The 21,104-nt window shown below is 36.7% G+C and overlaps 1 protein-coding gene across 1 annotated transcript in view; it reads right to left on the bottom strand.

The window, feature by feature from the left end:
- Positions 1–21,104, bottom strand: part of RNF111 (ring finger protein 111) — an 84,026-nt gene that overhangs the window by 48,242 nt on the left and 14,680 nt on the right. Inside the window, exon 2 of the mRNA XM_068964871.1 lies at positions 2,536–3,434. Within this exon, the coding sequence (XP_068820972.1) occupies positions 2,536–3,415 (880 nt within the window). The 5' untranslated portion in view covers positions 3,416–3,434. The remainder of the gene's footprint in view (positions 1–2,535; positions 3,435–21,104) is intronic.

Genomic DNA, 21,104 nt, shown 5'->3' with positions numbered 1-21,104 from the left:
CTAGTGAAGTCACTCAGTCGTGTCTGACTCTTTGCGACCCCGTGGACTGTAGCCCACCAGGCTCCTCTGTCCATGGGATTAATTCACTGTTACACATGGGCTTCCTCTAGTAGCGGCGAGTAGGGGCTTCTCTTTGTTGCAGTGCACAGGCTTCTCGTGGCAGTGGCTTCTCTTGCTGCGGAGAGCGGGCTCTGGGCCCTGGGTTTCAGTAGCTGTGGCTTGCAGGCGCAGTAGTTGTGGATCACAGGCTTAGCTGCCCCATGGCATGTGGGATCTTACTGGACCAGGGATTGAACTCGTGTCCCCTGCATTGCCAGACGGAATCCCAACCATGGGACTACCAGAAGTCCCCAATACTAGGTATTTTTACTATCATGATATCCTCCACTGTTGGGGAGTGAAGAACTTGAGGCAAACTCCTTGGAGGGCATCCTGGCAACAACGGCTACCAAATTTTAAAGTGCATACACCCTGTGATATACTTTTCAAATTATTCCTTAAGATATGCTTACTTAGACATGTAAAACATGCATGCAGAATGCTGAATACTGATGACTAGCAAATATCAACAAAAATAAGTTGATTAAATAAACTGTGGAACACGTATACAAAGGGAATACTATGTAGCTTTTTTTTTAAAAAAATGAAGTAACTATACATACTGATATTTTTAAAACCCACATTACTTATCTTTATTTATATGTACTTCCACATTTTTTGAAGGAAGTAAGAAACTGCTAACTGATTACTTTTGGGTAGCAAGACTGGAACCTAAGAAGAGGTAAGCTTACTTGTTACTTTATACTTTCTTGGAACTTTTAAAATTTCACACCAAATGAATATTATTATTAAAAACTAATATAAAATAAAATTCTGGTCTAGAAACGAGAAAACATCAGGAGTACTTGGCTTCAACTTTTGGATCTGTGTTTTCAGAGGCAAACCATTAAGGGTAATGTTTGAAAATAATGAAATTCTTACAAGAAAGTTTAAAAACCCACATGCTACAACAGTACTAAACAAGATCTTTAAATGAATTAGAGTTTGAATTTATCTTGAGTATTTGAAGGTATACGAACTCCTTTCTTCCTAGATAAAGACACTGATCCAGACCTACGTTTACTCTCCTCTTATGCTTCCTTACAAATACCAGTTCCTTGGAACTTCTGCTTTACATAACCAACCATGCTGTCTCATTAATTTCAAGCAGACACTAGATTATGTTACTCCTACTCCCCAAACTAGTCCTCACATTCCAATTACCTGAGAAAATGTAAAATGTGACATTTAAGCAAGACAATTCCTATCATCACTTCCCTCTTTCTCAAGAAACTTCAAGGAATGGCTGTTGTAACCTTCTTTCAGGTGATCTCAATGAACTTTTTCAAAAACAAGCATTTGGGTAGGTTTTAAAAAATAACGAACTAACCATAGCTAAGACTAAAATTAAGAACAAAGTTGCTGATTTCAGTGTTCTGGCAAGGATAGAAAAATAAACATAGAAGAGGAAAGGGAGTCTTTCAAAAAAGGAAGGGACCCATATAGAAGGAGAGAAGGGGGAGAAATGGTCATCTGCAGAGAAGGCTAGCAGGCTTTGCTCTCAACAGGAAGACACCAGGCAAAGACTGGGAAAGTTCTGCCAGTAATTGGAAACCATGATCTTTGCCCCATAAAAATCAAGCTCTCTCAAATCGCATTTTCCTTATACTTTCACAAGAAAGTAATCTTTTACTTCAGTTCAGACTTCACTCTTCAATGCTCACTTCATCAAACTACCTTAAGTGACTATGAAGTGTAAAAATGGTTTGTATGTAACATTTACTTTAGAGACTATACATAAACTTATTCCAATTAAATGTAACATTTACTGTGGTGAGGGGTGCACTCTAGCTAATGATTAATCCATTTTTAACGGACTAATCACAGGCTTGACTGAGCACTGTCGGGACTAAAAGTTTGTGTTCCAGTATCACAATAAAAGCTACCTCTCAAATGCTTGAAATTATTTTTTGGTTATAAAGAACATGACAAAAGAATAGTAAACAGTAAGAATAGAGTACTTAATGAAAAATAAGTGTCTTTTTTAGTGACCAGAATTGTCCCTACTGTGGCTGAATGTAAAATAAATCTGTCACATAGCTATCTAAAAAGGCACTCATAAAAGGTAATCATATTAAAGATGCACTATAGAAGAAAAAAAGAAACTGTACCATAAATCAACAATTCATAAAATATAATCTGATAAGTATAAAATGAAAATTTTTTCAAAACAACCCTCAATAAAATCTCTTGCTTCATTTTCGTCAGAAAAATTGAAAAATATACAATTTTCTATTTAAAATTTTAGAAAAAACATTTGTATCTCAGAAGAGGAGTCATGGCTAAATAAAGTTGGTTGTTTGTACAGCTTAAACATAAAATAGAGCCTCATATTCCTTTTAAATATAATGAAATCACCAAATGTAGAAGAAAATAAGGACAAACACAATCCAATAGCTTCCATGCTATACTAAATTTAAGGAACAAAATTTTTACCTGAGGCAACAGTTGGATTGTTTTGGCGGTTTTCACTGGTAGAAACAAACAAATCTTCTTCTCCTTCAGTTGATGAGCTGGAAGAGGATTCACTGCTGAGGTCATTCTCACTGGAACTACTAGAACTGGGGAGCAATGCATATTTCCTTCGGGCTAACACTTCCCGTTTTTTCCTCTGCATTAATATCCTCTCTTTTTGTTTCTGTGTCCTCTGTGAGGAATTATTTTTCACAAATCTCTTTCTGCATGGAAGTCTCCTTAATGAACTGCTATGAAAACAGGGTCTTTTCATTAACAATCCTGAAACGGATTCTGTCTCAGTCCGAGGCCACTTATGCGACCGTGAACTGTGAGTTCTACTTTTAGCACTCAAAATTGCCTGGGAATGTCTTACAGAGACTTCTTTATCCTCATCTGAAGTCACAGTATCAGAATCTCCAAAATGTAGACTAGATGAAGGAGAAGACAGACAATCACTAAAAGAGGAATCATTATCTTCATCACTTGGTGTTTCTAGGTGTTGTCTCAATCCTAATATTCCCTGGTTCTCCTTAGCACAATTTTGCATGTATGAAGGGCCAGCCTGCTGGCTTTTGCGTTTCTTCCTCACAGCAACACTTTTTTCTTGCTCTTGTTGGTTACCATTCATGTCCTTCTCTTGTTTTTGAGAATCATCACACAAATGAGAGAATTCATTCCCCACTTTACTATTAATCATCTCAACTCCAGCAGGAAAACTTTTGGCTGCCCCAATGGGCTCTGGATGCAAGAGGATCCCTTTCAGACTCTCCTGTGTCTTTGGTGCATCAGAAGGAATCTCACTCTTCATATCCACTTTTAAGGTGTACAGCTTGTTATATTTAGGAGTCCATTGAGACATGGGAAACTTTAAGGAAGGCCTAGAAGACACAACACGATATTTAAAAGATTGTTAATGTGTTTTATTAGAATATTTAAAGAGTTCTCATATTCCACTGAGAATATTCCTGTGCGTGCGTGCTAAGTTGCTTCAACCATGTCTGACTCTCCAACTCTTTGTGATTCCATGGACCGTAGCCATCAGGCTCCTCTGTCCATGGGATTCTCCAGGTAAAGATACTGGAGTAGGTTGCCATGCCCTCCTCCAGGGGATCTTTCCAACCTAGGGATCAAACCCACGTCTCTTAAGTCTCCTGCATTGGCAGGCAGGTTCTCTATCACAAGCGTCAATTGGGAAGCACGAATATTCCTGTAACAGGGCAGAAATGCCTTTTTCTCATCAGGATATAAAATGGCTATAACAAGTCTTTTTTCTCTGATACTTCTTACAGATCCAATTTTTAGAAACAGAGTAAAGACCATAGAACATAAGTCCACTTCAAAACTTATATCAAAAAACCTGATCTTATTGTATCTTCCTAACATCATCAGCATAATGTATTTGGTCAAAATCAAACAACTTCTCCAAACCCTATTATAGTAAAAACAGATAAAAAGATCAGAATTCAAAAGACTTTGATTAGTCAATGTTTTTCTTTTGGTATCACATTTTAAATTATAATATATAAACTATATAATATATAAATTATAATTATATCAAATACTTTCTGTACATCTTGATGGTTACTGTGATAGATGGATTACTATAAATAATGAATATGAATATAGCTTCTCTTTCATGGTTCTTTCCTTCACACTACTCTAGTCTCTTAAAGAGACTCAACTCACCAACAGACAGCAGGCACAACTACTACATTTCATGAAATTGTAGATACATATAGAAAGAAAAAAGCCAAGACTGAGTTGCTTCAGATCACTCAGTTAAAGCAACACAGCAGAACATAAAAATCAAACTCTCTACAGCCAATCTAAAAACCTAAATCACTGTATCTCTAAAATCATGAGCTGCACATCTGGGAAGCCCTAACAAGAGAACCTGAAATTAAAACATCTATACCAAAGCAGTGTATATACAAGAATGGTGATAATGTAAGGTATTAAATATCATGACTCAAAATGGAATACATTCTTGGGATGGGAGGTGGGAAGGAGGTTCAAGAGGGAGGGGACATAGGCATACCTATGGTTGATTCATGTTGATTATAGCAGAAACCAACACAATATTGTCAAACAATTATCCTTCAATTGAAAACAAATAAATTTTTTAAAACGTATATATACTCATTTAAAAGGTAGTTAATACAAATGAAGATCTTTACTAGTGCTAAAAATGATTTAAAAAATGTTAACAATTTTAACCTAAGATTTTACTGAAGTATAACAAAAACACATGTATTCTAAGTTTACAGCCAATGAATTCTCACACACTTATGTAACTAGCTCCAAGATCAAAAAACATAAGATAACTAGCATTCCAGAAATCCCCTTCCAGTCACTCCACCCACCAAGAGTTTTAACCATTATCCTAACTTCTAACACCATAGATGGATTTTTGTATTTAACACCCACTTTGTAAACTACTTCCAGAAAAAAGAGGAAAACAAGATAGATATTTAGTAGCAAGAGTTTTCTTCTCCACAATTGACAGTTACAGGAATAAACAATGTCACAGGTATATGTTTTTGTTTGTAACTATTATCAAATAGATGAAGAGAAGACAGCGATTAAAAATTGAAATAACCTATTTCTATACGAAGCTATCAAAATCTCTATCTTCTTCAAGGGCAGGTAGTGTTGTATCCAAGGTCAGTCATCAAGCCCTGTCAGGAATTCAGCAGTATCAGCAGTAAAGGGGGAACAAAAGATGGGTTTACATATGTGTAGAGCAATGAGCAAACTGTAAGAGGCAGCCAGTCATACAAGGATCACCGTAATTAAATGCAAGAAAAACAAGTCACAGTAAGGCAGAGGTATATACGATTCAAGATTCAAGCAGGTTCCTTAGGAGAGCTACAATAAAAACTACAGATAATAACAAATGTTGACAAGGAAGTAAAGAAACTGGAACCCTCACACACTGCTGGTGAGAATGTAAAATGGTACATATACTTTGGAACAGTAGCCTGGCAGTTCCTCAAAAGATTAAACACAGAGTTATCATATGATCCAGCACTCCCACTCCAAGGGATAACCCAAGAGAAATGAAAATATATATCCACACAAAACTTTATACACAAATATTAATAGTACCATTATAGCCATTCACAAGAGCCAAAAAGTGTTAACAAATGTCCATCAACTGATAAATAAGGAAGTCCACAAAATTGATTAACACTCAGTCATCAAAAGAAATGAAATACTGATTCACTTTACAACATTATACGGACCTCAAAAACACTATGCTAAAAAAAAAAAAGTCATAGAAGACCACTTATTTAAAGACTCCTTTGATGACTGTTCAACTCAGTGAATATTCTAAAAACCACTGAGTTCAGTACACTTAAAGTGAGATGTGTATGGTATGTGAATTATATCTCAATAAAGCTGTTGTCAAAAAGTAAAGCCATAATTAAGAAGCCATCAGACCGTTATGATCACCCTCTGGGTCTTGGTAAAGCAGATCCTGAGAGGCAAAAAAATCTGCCAAAAGAACAAGATAAATTCTGAGAACAGGAATCCGTAGGAGAATCTACAAAGAAATGATTCACAGCATAATTTACTAAATTCAATTTCTTTTCCATTAGTTTATGCCCCAAGGCCAAAATAATTAACTCTTTATGTTAACTCTGCTCTGATTTTTGGTGAATTTTGTCTGCTCAACTCAAGGTGGGAAGGGAGTAAGGGAGAGAAGTGTGGAGTAAGGGAGAGAAGAAAGTATGGTGCAGCACGTGGTATGTGCATTTGTTTGCCAGTAACTGTTCTCTCCACTGTCACGCAGTCCTTAGATGCAATATTAACATTCCATATTACCTAAGATGTTCCCACCAAGGGAGTACAAATGTATGCTCTACTTTGAACTAAGAAAAAGAAGGGGAGCAAGGTCAGAAAAAGAAATAAATATCAATTCTATATCTTTTAACTAAAAAAGCAACAAAATTGACACAAAAGATCAATAAAGAATGCTCTGAACTACTTATTTAATAAGGTTACCATCTAGTATTTTATTTCTGTAAAAATTATTGGTTGATCTAATTTATAAAGGTAATTTTGTACTAGATATATCTAGTTCCTTGGCCCGATTATGAATGGCTTGATATTATACAGTGTTTCAATACTGAAACCATAATACTAGTTCTTCTTTGTACTGGTTTGATTTAATCACGTTACTGCTATTCATAACAGCAGCATACCAATTACTCCTGATATTAGTTTAGGATACAGAATGAGTAGTAAATCCTGCATGAAAGAAGATAACAGCTAAAAAGGCTAACTTTTAAAACTAAAAATTAGGGTTAGGATTTGGCAATTTACATTATAAATTAAGTTTATGTGACAGTATAAGTTTAATAATGGGGGTAAAAACCCACTAATTTTATCAATACAACTTTTAGGAACTGTCACTTCAACACAGTGATAAAGTTTAGAAACAGTCATCATTATTGGTACAAACCTTCACTACCAATGATAAATATACTTTTTTATGATTAACAGAATACTTTAAATTTTTAAATAAAAATAATTTTACAGAACTCTAAAGGAACAAAATTTTAAAAGGAATACATAAGATAATTTTGATTTTTCTATTAAAGTTTTAGAAGTTTTCAGAAAATGAACTAGAAACAAGTTTGCTCTTTATTTTCTTTCATACGTGAAAGTCGCTCAGTCGTGTCCGACTCTTTGTGACCCCATGGACTTTACAGTCTAAGGAATTCTCTAGGCCAGAATATTGGAGTGAGTAGCCTTTCCCTTCTTCAGGGGATCTTCCCAACCCAGGTCTCTGGCAGTGCAGGCAGATTCTTTACCAGCTAAGCCACAAGGGAAACCCAAGAATACTGGAGTGGGTAGCCTAAGCCTTCTCCAGTGCATATTTCCGACCCAGAAATTGAACTGGGGCCTCCTGCATTGCAGGATTCTTTACCCACTGAGCTATCAGGGAAGCCCAGCAGCCCCTTTCATATAATTAAATGGGAAAAAAAAGGAAAGAAATATAGGATAATGAAGATATAGGACAATGGAGTTTAGAACTGTCAGACTGAAAGTTGCCTTAGGAGAGGTCTGCTTAGGATCACTATCTCCCCTGAAAGGGTAAAGAGGAACCAGGAAGCGCAGAGAGCACCAAGTTTACATTTAGAGTTCACACAGTCTGACTATCTCATCTAAGGCTTACTCTGTGAATGCAAAAGGCTTGTGCCCCACCCTCCCAGTACAAACTTGACCTCAAATGACTTAGGGTAGAGAACTAGCCAACTAACCAAACCACCAAGAGGAACATTTCAACACAAAGATATTTTATATCTCCAAAATATTCTAGGAAGCTAGAGGAAATAAAGGCATTACACTAATAATCAAAAAAGTTATAGTGAATTTAAGAACTTCGGGAAAATATTAAGGAAAAAGATATACTGAAAGGATACTGAGATCAAATTGAGGAACCAGAGATCAAACTGTCAACATGCACTAGACCACAGAAAAAGCAAGAGAATTCCAGAAAAACATCTATGTCCGCTTCAACTGTGGAAAATTCTGAAAGAGATGGGAATACCAGACCACCTAACCTGCCTCTTGAGAAATCTGTATGCAGGTCAGGAAGCAGCACTTAGAACTGGACATGGAACAGACTGGTTCCAAATAGGAAAAGCAGTAAGTCAAGGCTGTATATTGTCACCCTACTTATTTAACTTCTATGCAGGGTACATCACGAGAAACGCTGGACTGGAAGAAACACAAGCTGGAATCAAGATTGCCGGGAGAAATATCAATAACCTCAGATATGCAGATGACACCACCCTTATCAGAAAGTGAAGAGGAACTAAAAAGCCTCTTGATGAAAGTGAAAGAGGAGAGTGAAAAAGCTGGCATAAAGCTCAACATTGAGAAAACGAAGATCATGTCATTTGGTCCCATCACTTCATGGAAAATAGATGGGGAAACAGTGGAAACAGTGTCAGACTTTATTTTGGGGGGCTCCAAAATCACTGCAGATGGTGACTGACAGTATATTCAAAAGCAGAGACATTACCTTGCCGACTAAGGTCCGTCTAGTCAAGGCTATGGTTTTTCCAGTGGTCATGTATGGATGTGAGAGTTGGACTATGAAGAAGGCTAAGTGCCGAAGAATTGATGCTTTTGAACTGTGGTGTTGGAGAAGACTCGAGAGTCCCTTGGACTGCAAGGAGATCCAACCAACCCATTCTGAAGGAGATCAGCCCTGGGATTTCTTTGGAAGGAATGATGCTAAAGCTGAAACTCCAGTACTTTGGCCACCTCATGCGAAGAGCTGACTCACTGGAAAAGACTCTGATGCTGGGAGGGATTGGGGGCAGGAGAAGGGGACGACAGAGGATGAAATGGCTGGATGGCATCACTGACTCGATGGACGTGAGTCTGAGTGAACTCCGGGAGTTGGTGATGGACAGGGAGGCCTGGCGTGCTGTGATTCATGGGGTCGCAGAGAGTCGGACACGAGTGAGCCACTGAACTGAACTTATCTGCCTCTGGAGAAACCTGTATGCAGGTCAAGAAGCAACAGTTAGAATCAGACATGAACAACAGAGTATGCCAAGGCTGTATGTCAAGGCTGTATATTGTCACCCCACTTATTTATCTTATTAGAAGAGTGAAAAGAAAGTGAAACTGAAGTCACTCAGTTATGTCCAACTCTTTGGGATCCCATGGACTGTGGCCTACCAGGCTCCTCCGTCCATGGGATTTTCCAGGCAAGAGTACTGAAGTGAGTTGCCATTTCCTTCTCCAGGGGATCTTCCCAACCCAGGGATCGAACCCGGGTCTCCCGCATTTACAGGTAGATGCTTTACCCTCTAAGCCACCAGGGAAGTCAGAGTATATCATGTGAAATGCCAGGCTGGATGAAGCTCATGCTGGAAGCAAGACTGCTGGAAGAAACATCAATAACCTCAGATATGCAGATGACACCACTCTAATGGCAAAAAGCAAAGAGGAACTAAAGAGCCTCTGATGAAGGTGAAAAGAGGGGAATCAAAAAGCTGGCTTAAAACTGAACATTCAAAAAACGAAGACCATGGCATCTGGTCCCATCACTTCATGGGCAAATAGATGGGGAAACAATAGAAACAGTTACACTTTATTTTCTTGGGCTCCAAAATCACTGCAGACAGTGACTGCAGCCATGAAATTAAAAGATGCTTGCTCCTTGGAAGAAAAGCTATGACAAACCGAGAGTCTATTATAAAGCAGAGACATTACTTTGCTGATAAAGGTCCATATAGTGAAAACTATGGTTTTTCTAGTAGTCATGTATGGATGTGAGAGTTGGACCACAAAGAAGGCTGAAACTGAAAGTTGCTCAGTCATGTCTGACTCTGTGAGACCCTCTGTATAGTCCATGGAATTCTCCAGGCCAGAATACTGGAGTGGCTAGATGTTTCCTTCTCCAGAGGATCTTCCCAACCCAGGGATTGAGCCCAGGTCTCCCACATTGCAGGCAGATTTTTTACCAGCTGAGTCATCAGGGAAGCCCAAAGGAAGAAGGCTGAGTGACAAAGAATTGATGCTTTCAAACTGTGATGCTAGAGAAGACTCTTGAGAGTCCCTTGGAGAGCAAGGAGATCAAACCAGTCAATCCTAGAGGAAATCAACTGTGAATATTCACTGGAAAGGCTGATGGTGAAGCTTCAATACTTCGGCCACTTGACGCAAAGAGCCAACTCATTAAAAAAGACCCTAATGCTGGGAAAGACTGAAGGCAGGAAGAGGAGGAGATGACAGAGGATGAGATGGTTGGATGACATCATCAACTCAATGGATATGTGTCTGAGCAAACTGCAGGAGATAGATAGTGAAGGACAGGGACGCAGGGCGTGCTGCAATCCATGGTGTTACAAAGAATAGGACGCAACTTAGCAACTGAACAACAAAAGATACTGAGTGAAAGGGAAGCTTGTAATCCACATTTAAGTGGGATCACTGACAAAAAGGAGTAAATAGTCAACCAAAATTAAGTGTTTTCATTTGTGTACTACAAAGACCTGGATTCAAGTCTCTGGTTGTGACTAGCTGTGTAACCTAAGGCATATTATTTAAACTAACACTGTTTCTCCTCTATAAAATTGGGACAATAGTAGTATTGACCTTGTGAAAGTACTTTTAAGGGTTAAATGAGAGTACCTACCACAGTGCCTAGCATAATGGCTGTTATTCCTTTTTCAGAGCAGCAGTTATACACATAAGGTACACAATGTTTAAGGTCTTCCCTTATAAGCAAAAATAAATGAAATCCTCAGAGTCAAAGAAAGGCATAAAATCATCTGTTCCTACAGAACCTTAAAGTGTAGAAATAAAGGACAAAGATTTTTTGGCACAAAACCTATGAACGCTAAAAATTCTATGATGCTGTACGGCAGAAACCAGCACAATACTGTAAAGCAATTTTCCTCCAGTTAAAAAATAAATTTAAGAAAAAAATATTTGAAACTCTCCTTTACTATGGAGGATTAGCTGAGGAGCAAGATGCTTCAGCTCCCTAATTCCTAATACAAGACATACTACTTTTGGAAAAAGAGAAATTAAATGTCTTTCAAATAATAGGTTTCTATTACTCAGTGAACTTAATGATTTTCTTGTTTGTCTTGTTTAAAGTACTCTAAAATCCCTAAGTATTAGTCATCACAGAAAAAATCAGCTAGGACCTATTTAGGTCTCCTATCAGTACAAACTGGGTGGAGTTCAATATATTATAGAGAGTCTACTGCTGTAGTCATGATTGTGTTATTATCATGGCCAGTAGCAAAATGTAGGGTGTCTCTACCCTGCCAAGTCTGAAGAATATCTGGCAGTCAGTTTCAACTGGTTAGGAAGGCAGTATTGCAAATTATAGGGTACAATGCACAAATGTCTAACATGGCTGGCTGGGACTCTGGAATTCATATTACAACATGAAATGTGAGATATAAAGATATTGCTAATTACCTATTATATAAAATATATTCTATCAAGAAAAAAATGAAAGAATCAACAAAAAAAGGCCTATATGCAATAAACTATAGAACTGTACAACACACTCCTCATAAGTGGAGAGATAACCACATTTCTAAATGAGCAAAAACTCCAAATTGGCTCTGTTACAAATTAGAAGATAAATTTAAAAAATTTTACCTAAAGATTAATTCAAATTCATACTGTCTACATTCAGTTTCTCATCATTTTGCTCACTGGAAATTTCAAATAACATTTAATTAAAAATAATAGCAACTATATGGCTATGTGTGTAACTAAGGAGGGTAGAAGTAAAAGGGCAAATCTGAACTCAAACTTTTTTTTTCCTTTTCTAAAATCAAGCAATAATTTTACAACAAAGACAAAATTAGGGTATGTTCTGTTATCACTTATATGTAGAACCTAAAAAATAAAACAATGTTAGTGAATATAATAAAATAGAGATAAGACTCACATATACAGAGAACAAAGTAATGATTACCTGTGGGGAGAGGGAAGGAGGGAGAGCAAGACAAGCATAGGGGATTAAAAGGTACAAACTACTCTATATAAAATAAATAAACTACAAGCATATACTGTACAGCACAGGGAAATACAGCCATTATTTTAAAGTTGATAAAATAATCTGCTATGCAGGCTTTGAAAATGAAGCAGCCTCTGTACGATAATTTTTTAAAAGCAGATTGCAAATAAGTCTGTTAAAATGTTGTCCTTTTTTGTAAAACAACTTATGTTTATACATGCATGGAGAAAATACAGAGAAATATACACTTAGTTTGGGACTGTAATTGTGGATGGAGATTTAAAGCACGGGTTAGGAGCATATGTATTTTATGTTACAAATTTCTGCACGGTTTGAATTTTTATAAAATGATCATTTGCCACTTTTGAAACCAAAGTACAAGAATTTTTAAAGGAGTGAAAAATAAGAACTGACTATATTCTATTTTTCCTCTAGACTAGGACACAACTTTGTTATTAGCAGATTTCTATATAAATCAAATATATGATAGTATGATTTTTATGAGAATCTTGGCTAAGCATAAAATTTCTCCTTAGTGACCAGAAATGACCACCTTTCCTGGGCGATTTAATAACAAAATAAGGCAGAAACTGATAGATGGCAATTAATTAATTGTTGGCAAATTTGAATGAAGTTGTCAAATTTGAGAATTGATTATCCTTTTTAGTTAATGATACTACTCTACAGTCCTAGGCATGTTGTTTCTGAACTTATCTCTATGAGGAAACTTTTCATGCTTGGAAAATAATAATCCATCATCAAAGCATTTCACAAAATCTTTCACCAATTAAAGTATAATAACTGTTATTATTGAGTTAAATGAAAAGTATCAGTAAAAAGTTAAAAAATGTGCAAGGAACACAAACCTCCACAATCTTGCATTCAAGTAATCAATCTGTCAGCTTTCAAAAGGCTTCAAATTTACAAACTACTCTTAGAGATTACTATTATTTAAACTTTTACTTTCCAAAACTGAACTTCAAATGGCCTCCAGGTTTCCTTGGCGATTGGAACTCGGTGAATTGAGAATTCTTTATTTTTTAAAGTGACAGAGGCCAACAAAAAGACATATAAGTGGAAAGATATCTGCTTTTAACTTGCCTAATATCTTATCAAAATTTAATAATATGCAAGAGCTAAATGTAGAATTAAACTATACTGCTAAATAAGATCTGAAATCTTCATCAGAGCACATTTAACATTTTGAACTAATTTTTGTCAGTAATTTTAAGAGATTTGGTCTTTTACTTATGAATAAACAGTCACATATGTTGAATGATGCCAAAGAAGGAGAAATAAAAAATACAAAAATAAAAATTACTGTAACTTATGCAAAACTCTTTGAAGAGAACCTCAACAAAGCAGTGAGCACATCCTTGTGAGAAGCAGGAAATACTATTTAAGATAGGTAGGGTGGATTCAAATGATGGTAGGCTGAGAAAGTCAAAATGAAAATTTCTCACTGATACAGTGTATGCCCAGTTATTCTATTAATTAAAGAATGACTAGAAGTCTACGTCAAAGGCAAATGCAATGACCAGTTACAGTGCATACACAAGAATCACTACCTATGATGGGCTTTATGGTTCTGTGGGCAGAATATAAATAAGATACAACAATAAAAAACATGTAAGGAAAACAAAAAGAGACCAGGGAGAATGCTTTGCAGTGATGGGGGCAAAAGGTGGTTTTAGGAGTGGAGGGTCATGTGAAGGAAGGAGAACTTATTTACCAAAACAAGGGTTGCGTATCTAGCATCAACCAAACTTGAGTCAAAATACCAAAATATGACCTTGAAGCTTTCAACATTTTTTTCAGAGCACTGGTCAACAAGCGAGCCAGAACCACAAACTGTAGAACACTACAGAATTATGCTATTTTGCAATGAATGTTGTTTTTTGCTGATACCACACTTGGTCCTAAATTTCGTACTCCCACCCAAGCAAATACTCATGTTAAAATATGCTATATCTTTTATAATTCAGTAACTTATAATTCCTTTGCATAAAATACTCAAGTTTTATCATGTTAAAATAACTCCCCTTTTCTCTTTCTATAAGGCAGAAATAAATACTCCATTTATTTGGAAGTCAGATTTACAGTAATTTTAACTCCTGAGAACAGAACCTAAAGGGAAGAGATTCTATGAAGGTTAAAAATAATTATCAGGAAGGTCACAGGCAATTAAATACTCAGAAACTATTGTTTCATATTTAATACTAATAAGCTTTTATATTATTTTATATTTAATGCTAATAAGCTAATATTAATAAGTACTGTTTGGATTTAACAGATGTAATACTGGTGGCAGCACCTAAAAATTAAAAGACAGAAGAACTAAAGCACTTGTCCCAATAACTAAAGAGTCAGCAGTTTGTCTAGATTAAATAACATTATTTATGTGAAAAGATTCTGAGGGCAATACTGAAATAAAGCAAAGAATAAAAGCTCATGTTCTGAATCATGATTCTGAGCCCTCCAGAAGACAGACTGTTCTCAATAAAAGAAGCATAGTTTCAGACATATTTATAATAATATGGGTAATTTTTAGTTGCTTACCATGGTTAACATGGTTACATGTCAACTGTGACTAACAATATCATCTTAATTTTTATTGAAAATGTACAAGATGACAATGTCAATAGTACAAAAAAAACTGCAAATAAATTCACAAAAATGGTAAAAGCATAAAGTTTTTAAAAATACAAATTATCTTCAAAATATGAAACTATATTCATAAATGCAAATTTTCAAATGATAAAGAAAACACAGGTGACTTCTATCTATAATGTCTTTTTTTGAGAAATTCAGAGAGCAAAATAACCAAATAGAAAAAAAAGGAAAGAGATTCAGCTTTGTTATTTAAAAACTTTAATCCCTAGTGGGTATCATTCCTCAGATTTAAGTTGCAAAGTATAAGTAGGAGAACAAAGGCTGAACTATAGAATTTTTAAGACAAGAAACTGGAGAGTTCAGAAAACCTGTTGAGTATCACTGACTCTTTCTTTAACTGTTACAAGGATGAACTCTGCTGTTCTGACTAAAACCTTTTCAGAGAGCTACAGTTACTATTTCAAATCAGGTTTTCCAAGATAATTCAACAATAAACTCTTTGCATGATCCAGGTGCATCCATTTTCTAAAATGTTTAATAAAGTTTCAAGGAAGAAATAGATTTAAAAGCTCCAATTTCCATTACTTGGAACCCAAGTCCAGTAAAAGCAATTTGGAAAAAGGTTCCAACCTTCCTAATCTTTTAACTCCCCTGACAGTCTGCAAATCATTACCCAAAATTTCAGCATTATGGAAAAGACTGAAATAACAGCAGTTACAGCAAAATAATACAAATATTATTGATGATGACAGCAACAAAGATGAAAACGATGGAGAGGAACAGGCTCTAAGAAGACTGCAATGTCTGTAAGCAGAAGTTCTCAAACACACTTCTTTGTCCATTGCAGGTTTCTTGATGATACCCTTTCTTTTTGCATCCAGAGAGTTCATTTTTAAGTTCAGAATAGAACAGAAGAACCTAATGATTCTTCCCTATTTGGATGCCCTACAACAAGCATGCCTTAAAGCTTTCTAAGTTTTTAAAAAACACTTAGAAGTACTTTTGAAAAGCTGCTTTTGTAACTCCACACCAGAAGACAAAGTCAACACACACAGACACTACCAAGTGCATGCTCAGCCTCTCAGTCATATCCGATTCTCCAACTCTTGGTGATTCCATGGACTATAGCCTGGCAGGGTCCTCTGTCCCGGGTATTCTTCAGCCAAGAATACTGAAGTGGGTTGTCATTTCCTTCTACAGGGGATCTTCCAGACCCAAGGATCAAACCCAGGTTTCCTGAACTGCAGGCGGATTCTTTACCACTGACCCACCAGGGAAGCCAAATACTTCAATTAATAAATGTATCTCCTGGCTTAAAGTGTTCAGCAACCATACATTAACAATCAATACATACACAAAGCACACATGTGTCCAGATGTGTGTGTGACTGTGTTTTAATATGCTTTTGTGATATAAAGAGTAAAGGAAAGAAAACTTATCATATCACATGAAAACAGCTAGGAGCTACTTCCAAGCACTAAATGTTACAGTGTCTTAATCACTAAATATATACTGTGTGTGACTGTGTGTTTTATCATGTTTTTGTGATATAAACAATAAAGGAAAGAAAACTTATTACAGGAGAACAGTTAGGTGGTACTTCCAAGTACTAAACACTGCAGTGTCTTAATCATTAAATAGATTCTACAATACATTAAGACAAAATACCAGAATTAAGCCATTTCTTCTTATGCAAACTAGGAAATCTTTGGTCCCAACCTTGACAAGCTTGGTTTGGCGTTAGACCATAATGAATCTTCTTCAGCTAGAATGTATACCAAATCAAAGAATTCATGTGTTATGGACTGAACTGTGTCCCATCTAAATTCATACGTTGAAATCCTAGCCCACAGTATCTCAAAATGTGACTATATATAGGTCCCTTTTACTTCTTTAGAAGCAATTAAGATTAAATGAGGTCATTATGAGTGGGCCCTAATCCAATTTGACCAGTGTCCTTTATGAAAAGAGGAAATCTGAACACTCATAGGGACACACTTGTTCTTGGACTTCTACTCTCCAGAACTGTGACAAAATAGATTTTTGGTGTTTAAGTCACCCAGAATGTGGTATTTTGTTATGGAAGCCATAGCAAACAAATACACCATGCAATAAACATCTCCTAAATATCTTAATGTGCTAGACTGTCCCAAAAGATGAATAAGACATAGACTTGTCCTTAAGAAGTTCAGTCAGTTCAGTCACTCAGTCATGTCCAACTCTTTGCAACTCCATGGACTGCAGCACACCAAGCTTCCCTGTCCATCACCAACTCCAAGAGCTTGCTCAAACTCATGTCCTTCGGGTCAGTAATGCCATCCAACCATCTCATCCTCTGTTGTCCCCTTCTCCTCCTGCCTTCAATCTGTCACCATCAGGGTCTGTTCTGATGAGTCAGCTCTTCACATCAAGTGGTTAAAGTATTGGAGTTTCAGCATCAGCATCAGTCCTTCCAATGAATATTCAGGATTATTTCCTTGAGGATTGATGAGTTTGATTTCCTTGCAGTCCAAGGGACTCTCAAGAATCTTCTCCAACACCACAGTTCAAAAGCATCAATTCTTCAGTGCTCAGATTTCTTTATGGTCCAACTCTCATATCCATACATGACTACTGGAAAAACTTTGGAAAAATTATTGGAAAAACATAGCTTTGACTGTACTGATCTTTGTTGGCAAAGTAATATCTCTGCTTTTTAATATGCTATCTAGGTTTGTCATAGCTTTTCTTCCAAGGAGCAAGCATCTTTTAATTTCATGGCTGCAGTCACCATCTGCAGTGATTTTGGAGTCCAAGAAACGTGCAGCAGACAGAGAAACCTATCAGTAAGTAATTAAAATACAGTGTCATGAAGGAGGTATGCACTGGAGCACATTGAAGTAGAATCTAATTCAATTCTGAAGGGGAGGCTGTACCAAGGAAGGTTTTTCAGAAGAATAAAAGGGAAAAGTGAAATGGCAAGAAATGAGACTTGATTACCCTATTTTCCACAGTAGAAGTTCTCTGAATGAACTACATACTTAATGATGAAGCACACCTACAAAATTTTAAAAACCAGTGATCTGAAAGACAACACATGATCTTCTGAAAGACAGCATATAATCTTCAAAGATGCCATTTCACTTCAAACAATTGTGTCTAGAATTATTAATACTGTTAAGAATAAAAGAAGAAAATAACATGACTTCATTTATTTATCTACTTATTTATGACTGTGCTGGGCCTTCCGTGCTGCACGAAGATTTTCTCCAGTCGTGGTGAGCAGGGGATACTTTTCATTGCAGTGCTTGGGCTTCTCATTATGGTGACTTCTCCTGTTGTGGACCATCAGCTCTAGGTACAAGGGTTTCAGTAGCTGCAGTGTTCTGGTTGAGTAGCTGTGGCACATGGGCTTTGCTGCCACGCAGCATGTGGGATCTTCCTAGATCAGGATGGAACCCATATACCCTGTATTGGCAGGTGGATTCTCAAACACTGAACCACCAGGGAAGTCCAAGATGACTTCTTGGGATACTTATCACCATATGAAAGAAGAGACAAAGGTCCACAGAATTACAAAATTTCTCCCAGAAGTTTTCTGAATTTAATCTGAGACAGAGGAATCTACCTCACAAGAACTAAAGCCCTATGTTCTCCTTTAACCTCTACCTGTAACACTAAGCTCCCTACCACTCTCATCAGGCAGCACAGTCTCAACTTCATTACCCTTCAGTAGACAGAGAAGAACTGTAAGCTAGAACACATTTAAAACAGAATAAAGAGCAGTCCCAAAACTTGTCTGGAAATGTACAGATAATCAGCAACATAAAATGAGATGTATAATTAAAAATTAGCCTACACCATGAATTCTAAAAGCTGTTTTCAGCAATGATTTCACATGAAAACATAAATGGAATGTTCACCATAGTCTCAAGTGACACAAAGCTGAAAAAGAATTAAATATAAACTGACTAACAAAAATAAAGACCTGAAAATAAAAGTTTAAAATGAGATGAGCAAAATTATTTAAAAGCAAAAACTTTAATATAAAGTACAACTAAGTTTACCTTATATATAGATTAAAAACACAGGAGAGGAATTTTTACACTTTTCACCGAATAATTTCCCTAAAGTCAATAACTGCATAATTCAGAGATAGTCACTTACAAATGCTCCAAGGTGTAATTCTGGTCTAGTTCTACAAAAAGAATATATGATATAACCATCCTTTTTTGGGGCCTTAAATGTGAAAGTTTTCTGCTCTGAATTGATCAAATTTCAATTTTTCATGATATTCATAAATCATCACTGTGTGGTCACTTTTACGAAATTAGAATGAGAAAAAGTGAGTTCTATCAGCATTTTCCTCATCGATACTCACCTTCACAAGGATAATTCTCTAGCCATCACTCCCAAATTTCAACAAAGAAATTCTCCCCAAACTAATAACATGCAAAAGTAAAATGCATGTCAATATAATAGTGCAAGGCACAGGAGGGAAGCAAACAGAATAAACCATTGTAAGTTTCTTGTATTATACGTTAAATAAACTATTATTCCTTGAAGGCAGACTCTCAAAAAAGTCAAAAGAAGGTAAGCAATAGGGAGAAAAAGGAACAGAAGAGACGGGACAAGTGGAAAACAAACAGCAAGATGACATTAAAGCCAACTGTATCAAAACAGGGTGCTATTAGCATACGGATAGACTGGCAAGTCCAGAAATAACCTCACACATATCATCAAATGATTTTCAACAACAGGTCCAAGACAATGGGGAAGGAGACAGTCTTTTTCAACAAATGGTGGTAGAACAACCAGTGAATTACATGGGGAAAACTTCAACTCCTACCTCACATGAGACAAAAAAATAACTCAGATCACAGACTTAAACCTAAAAGCTAACACTCTGAAAAGAAATGGGCAGAAAATGTACATAATGACACCATGGGCAAAAATTCCATAGATCACAAAAAAGACTAAACATTTTAACTGATAAACTGGACTTTATCAAAATAAAAACCTACTCTTTAGAGATACCATTAATACCATTAAGAAAAAAGTCAAGATAGCAAGCTTAAGACAGATAAAATTACACGTACATACACATAATTCAAAACTCTAAGATCATGTCATCTGGTCCCATCACTTCACCTCAAATAGATGGGGAAATCATGGGAACAGTGACAGACTTTATTTTCTTGGGCTCCAAAATCACTGCAGATGGTAACTGTAGCCAGGAAACTAAAAGACACTTGCTCCTGGAAGAAAAGCTATAACAAACCTAGACAGCATATTAAAAAGCAGAGACATTACTTTGCCAACAACGGTCGGTACAGTCAAGCTATGGCTTTTAGAGTAGTCATGTATGGATGAGAGTTCAGTTCAGTTGCTCAGTCGCGTCCGATTCTTTGTGACCCCATGAACCGCAGCACGCCAGGCCTCCCTGTCCATCATCAACTCCCAGAGTCCACACAAACCCATGTCCATTGAGTCGGTGATGCCATCCAACCATCTCACCCTCTGTCGTCCCCTTCTCCTCCTGCCCTCAATCTTTCCCAGCATCAGGGTTTTTTCCAACTCCATGGTTTTCCCAGTGGTCATGTATGGATGCGAGAGTTGGACTATAAAGAAAGCTGAGTGCCGAAGAACTGATGCTTTTGAACTGTGGTGTTGGAGAAGATTCTTGAGAGTCCCTTGGACTGCAAGGAGATCAAACCCGTCAATCCTAAAGGAGATCAGTCCTGAATATTCATTGGAAGGACTGATGTTGACGCTGAAACTCCAATACTTTGACCACTTGATGTGAAGAGCTGACTCACTGGAAATCCCTGATGATGCGAAAGATTGAAGGTAGGAGGAAAAGGGGATGACAGAGGACGAGATGGTTGGATGGCACCACCAACTCAATAGACAAGAGTTTGAGCAAGCTCTTGGTGTTGGTGATGGACAAGGAAGCCTGGTGTGCTATATTCCATGGAGTCTCAAAGAGTCGGGCATGACTGAGCAACTGAACAACACAACAACACATAATTTACATGTATGTATCACACAAATACACAGCCAACTTGAATCCAGAATATATGTAAAACTCTTACATCTCAGTAAGACAAGCCCACCAAATAACAGATAAACAATATTTAACATTTTTCTAAACATATACATATACAAATGGCCAGTAAGTACACAAAAAAATGCTCAATACTTTCCATTATCAGGGAAATGCAAATTAAAACCACAAGATACAACTCTACACCCAAAAAGGGCTAACAGGCTAAGAAGACCAAAACACCATGTGTTAAGGGACGTGGCACAACTGGAACTCCACATACAACTCAGCGCAGCTTCAAATAAAGTGACATTGATCTAACCTATGATTCAGTAATTCCACACCTAGAATGGAAAATACAGGTATACAAAAATGTTTGTATGCAAATGTTCACTC

Source organism: Capricornis sumatraensis, chromosome 2, assembly GCF_032405125.1.
Source record: "Capricornis sumatraensis isolate serow.1 chromosome 2, serow.2, whole genome shotgun sequence".
Classification (NCBI taxonomy): Eukaryota; Metazoa; Chordata; class Mammalia; order Artiodactyla; family Bovidae; genus Capricornis; species Capricornis sumatraensis.
This window is presented reverse-complemented; position numbering and strand designations above follow the sequence as displayed.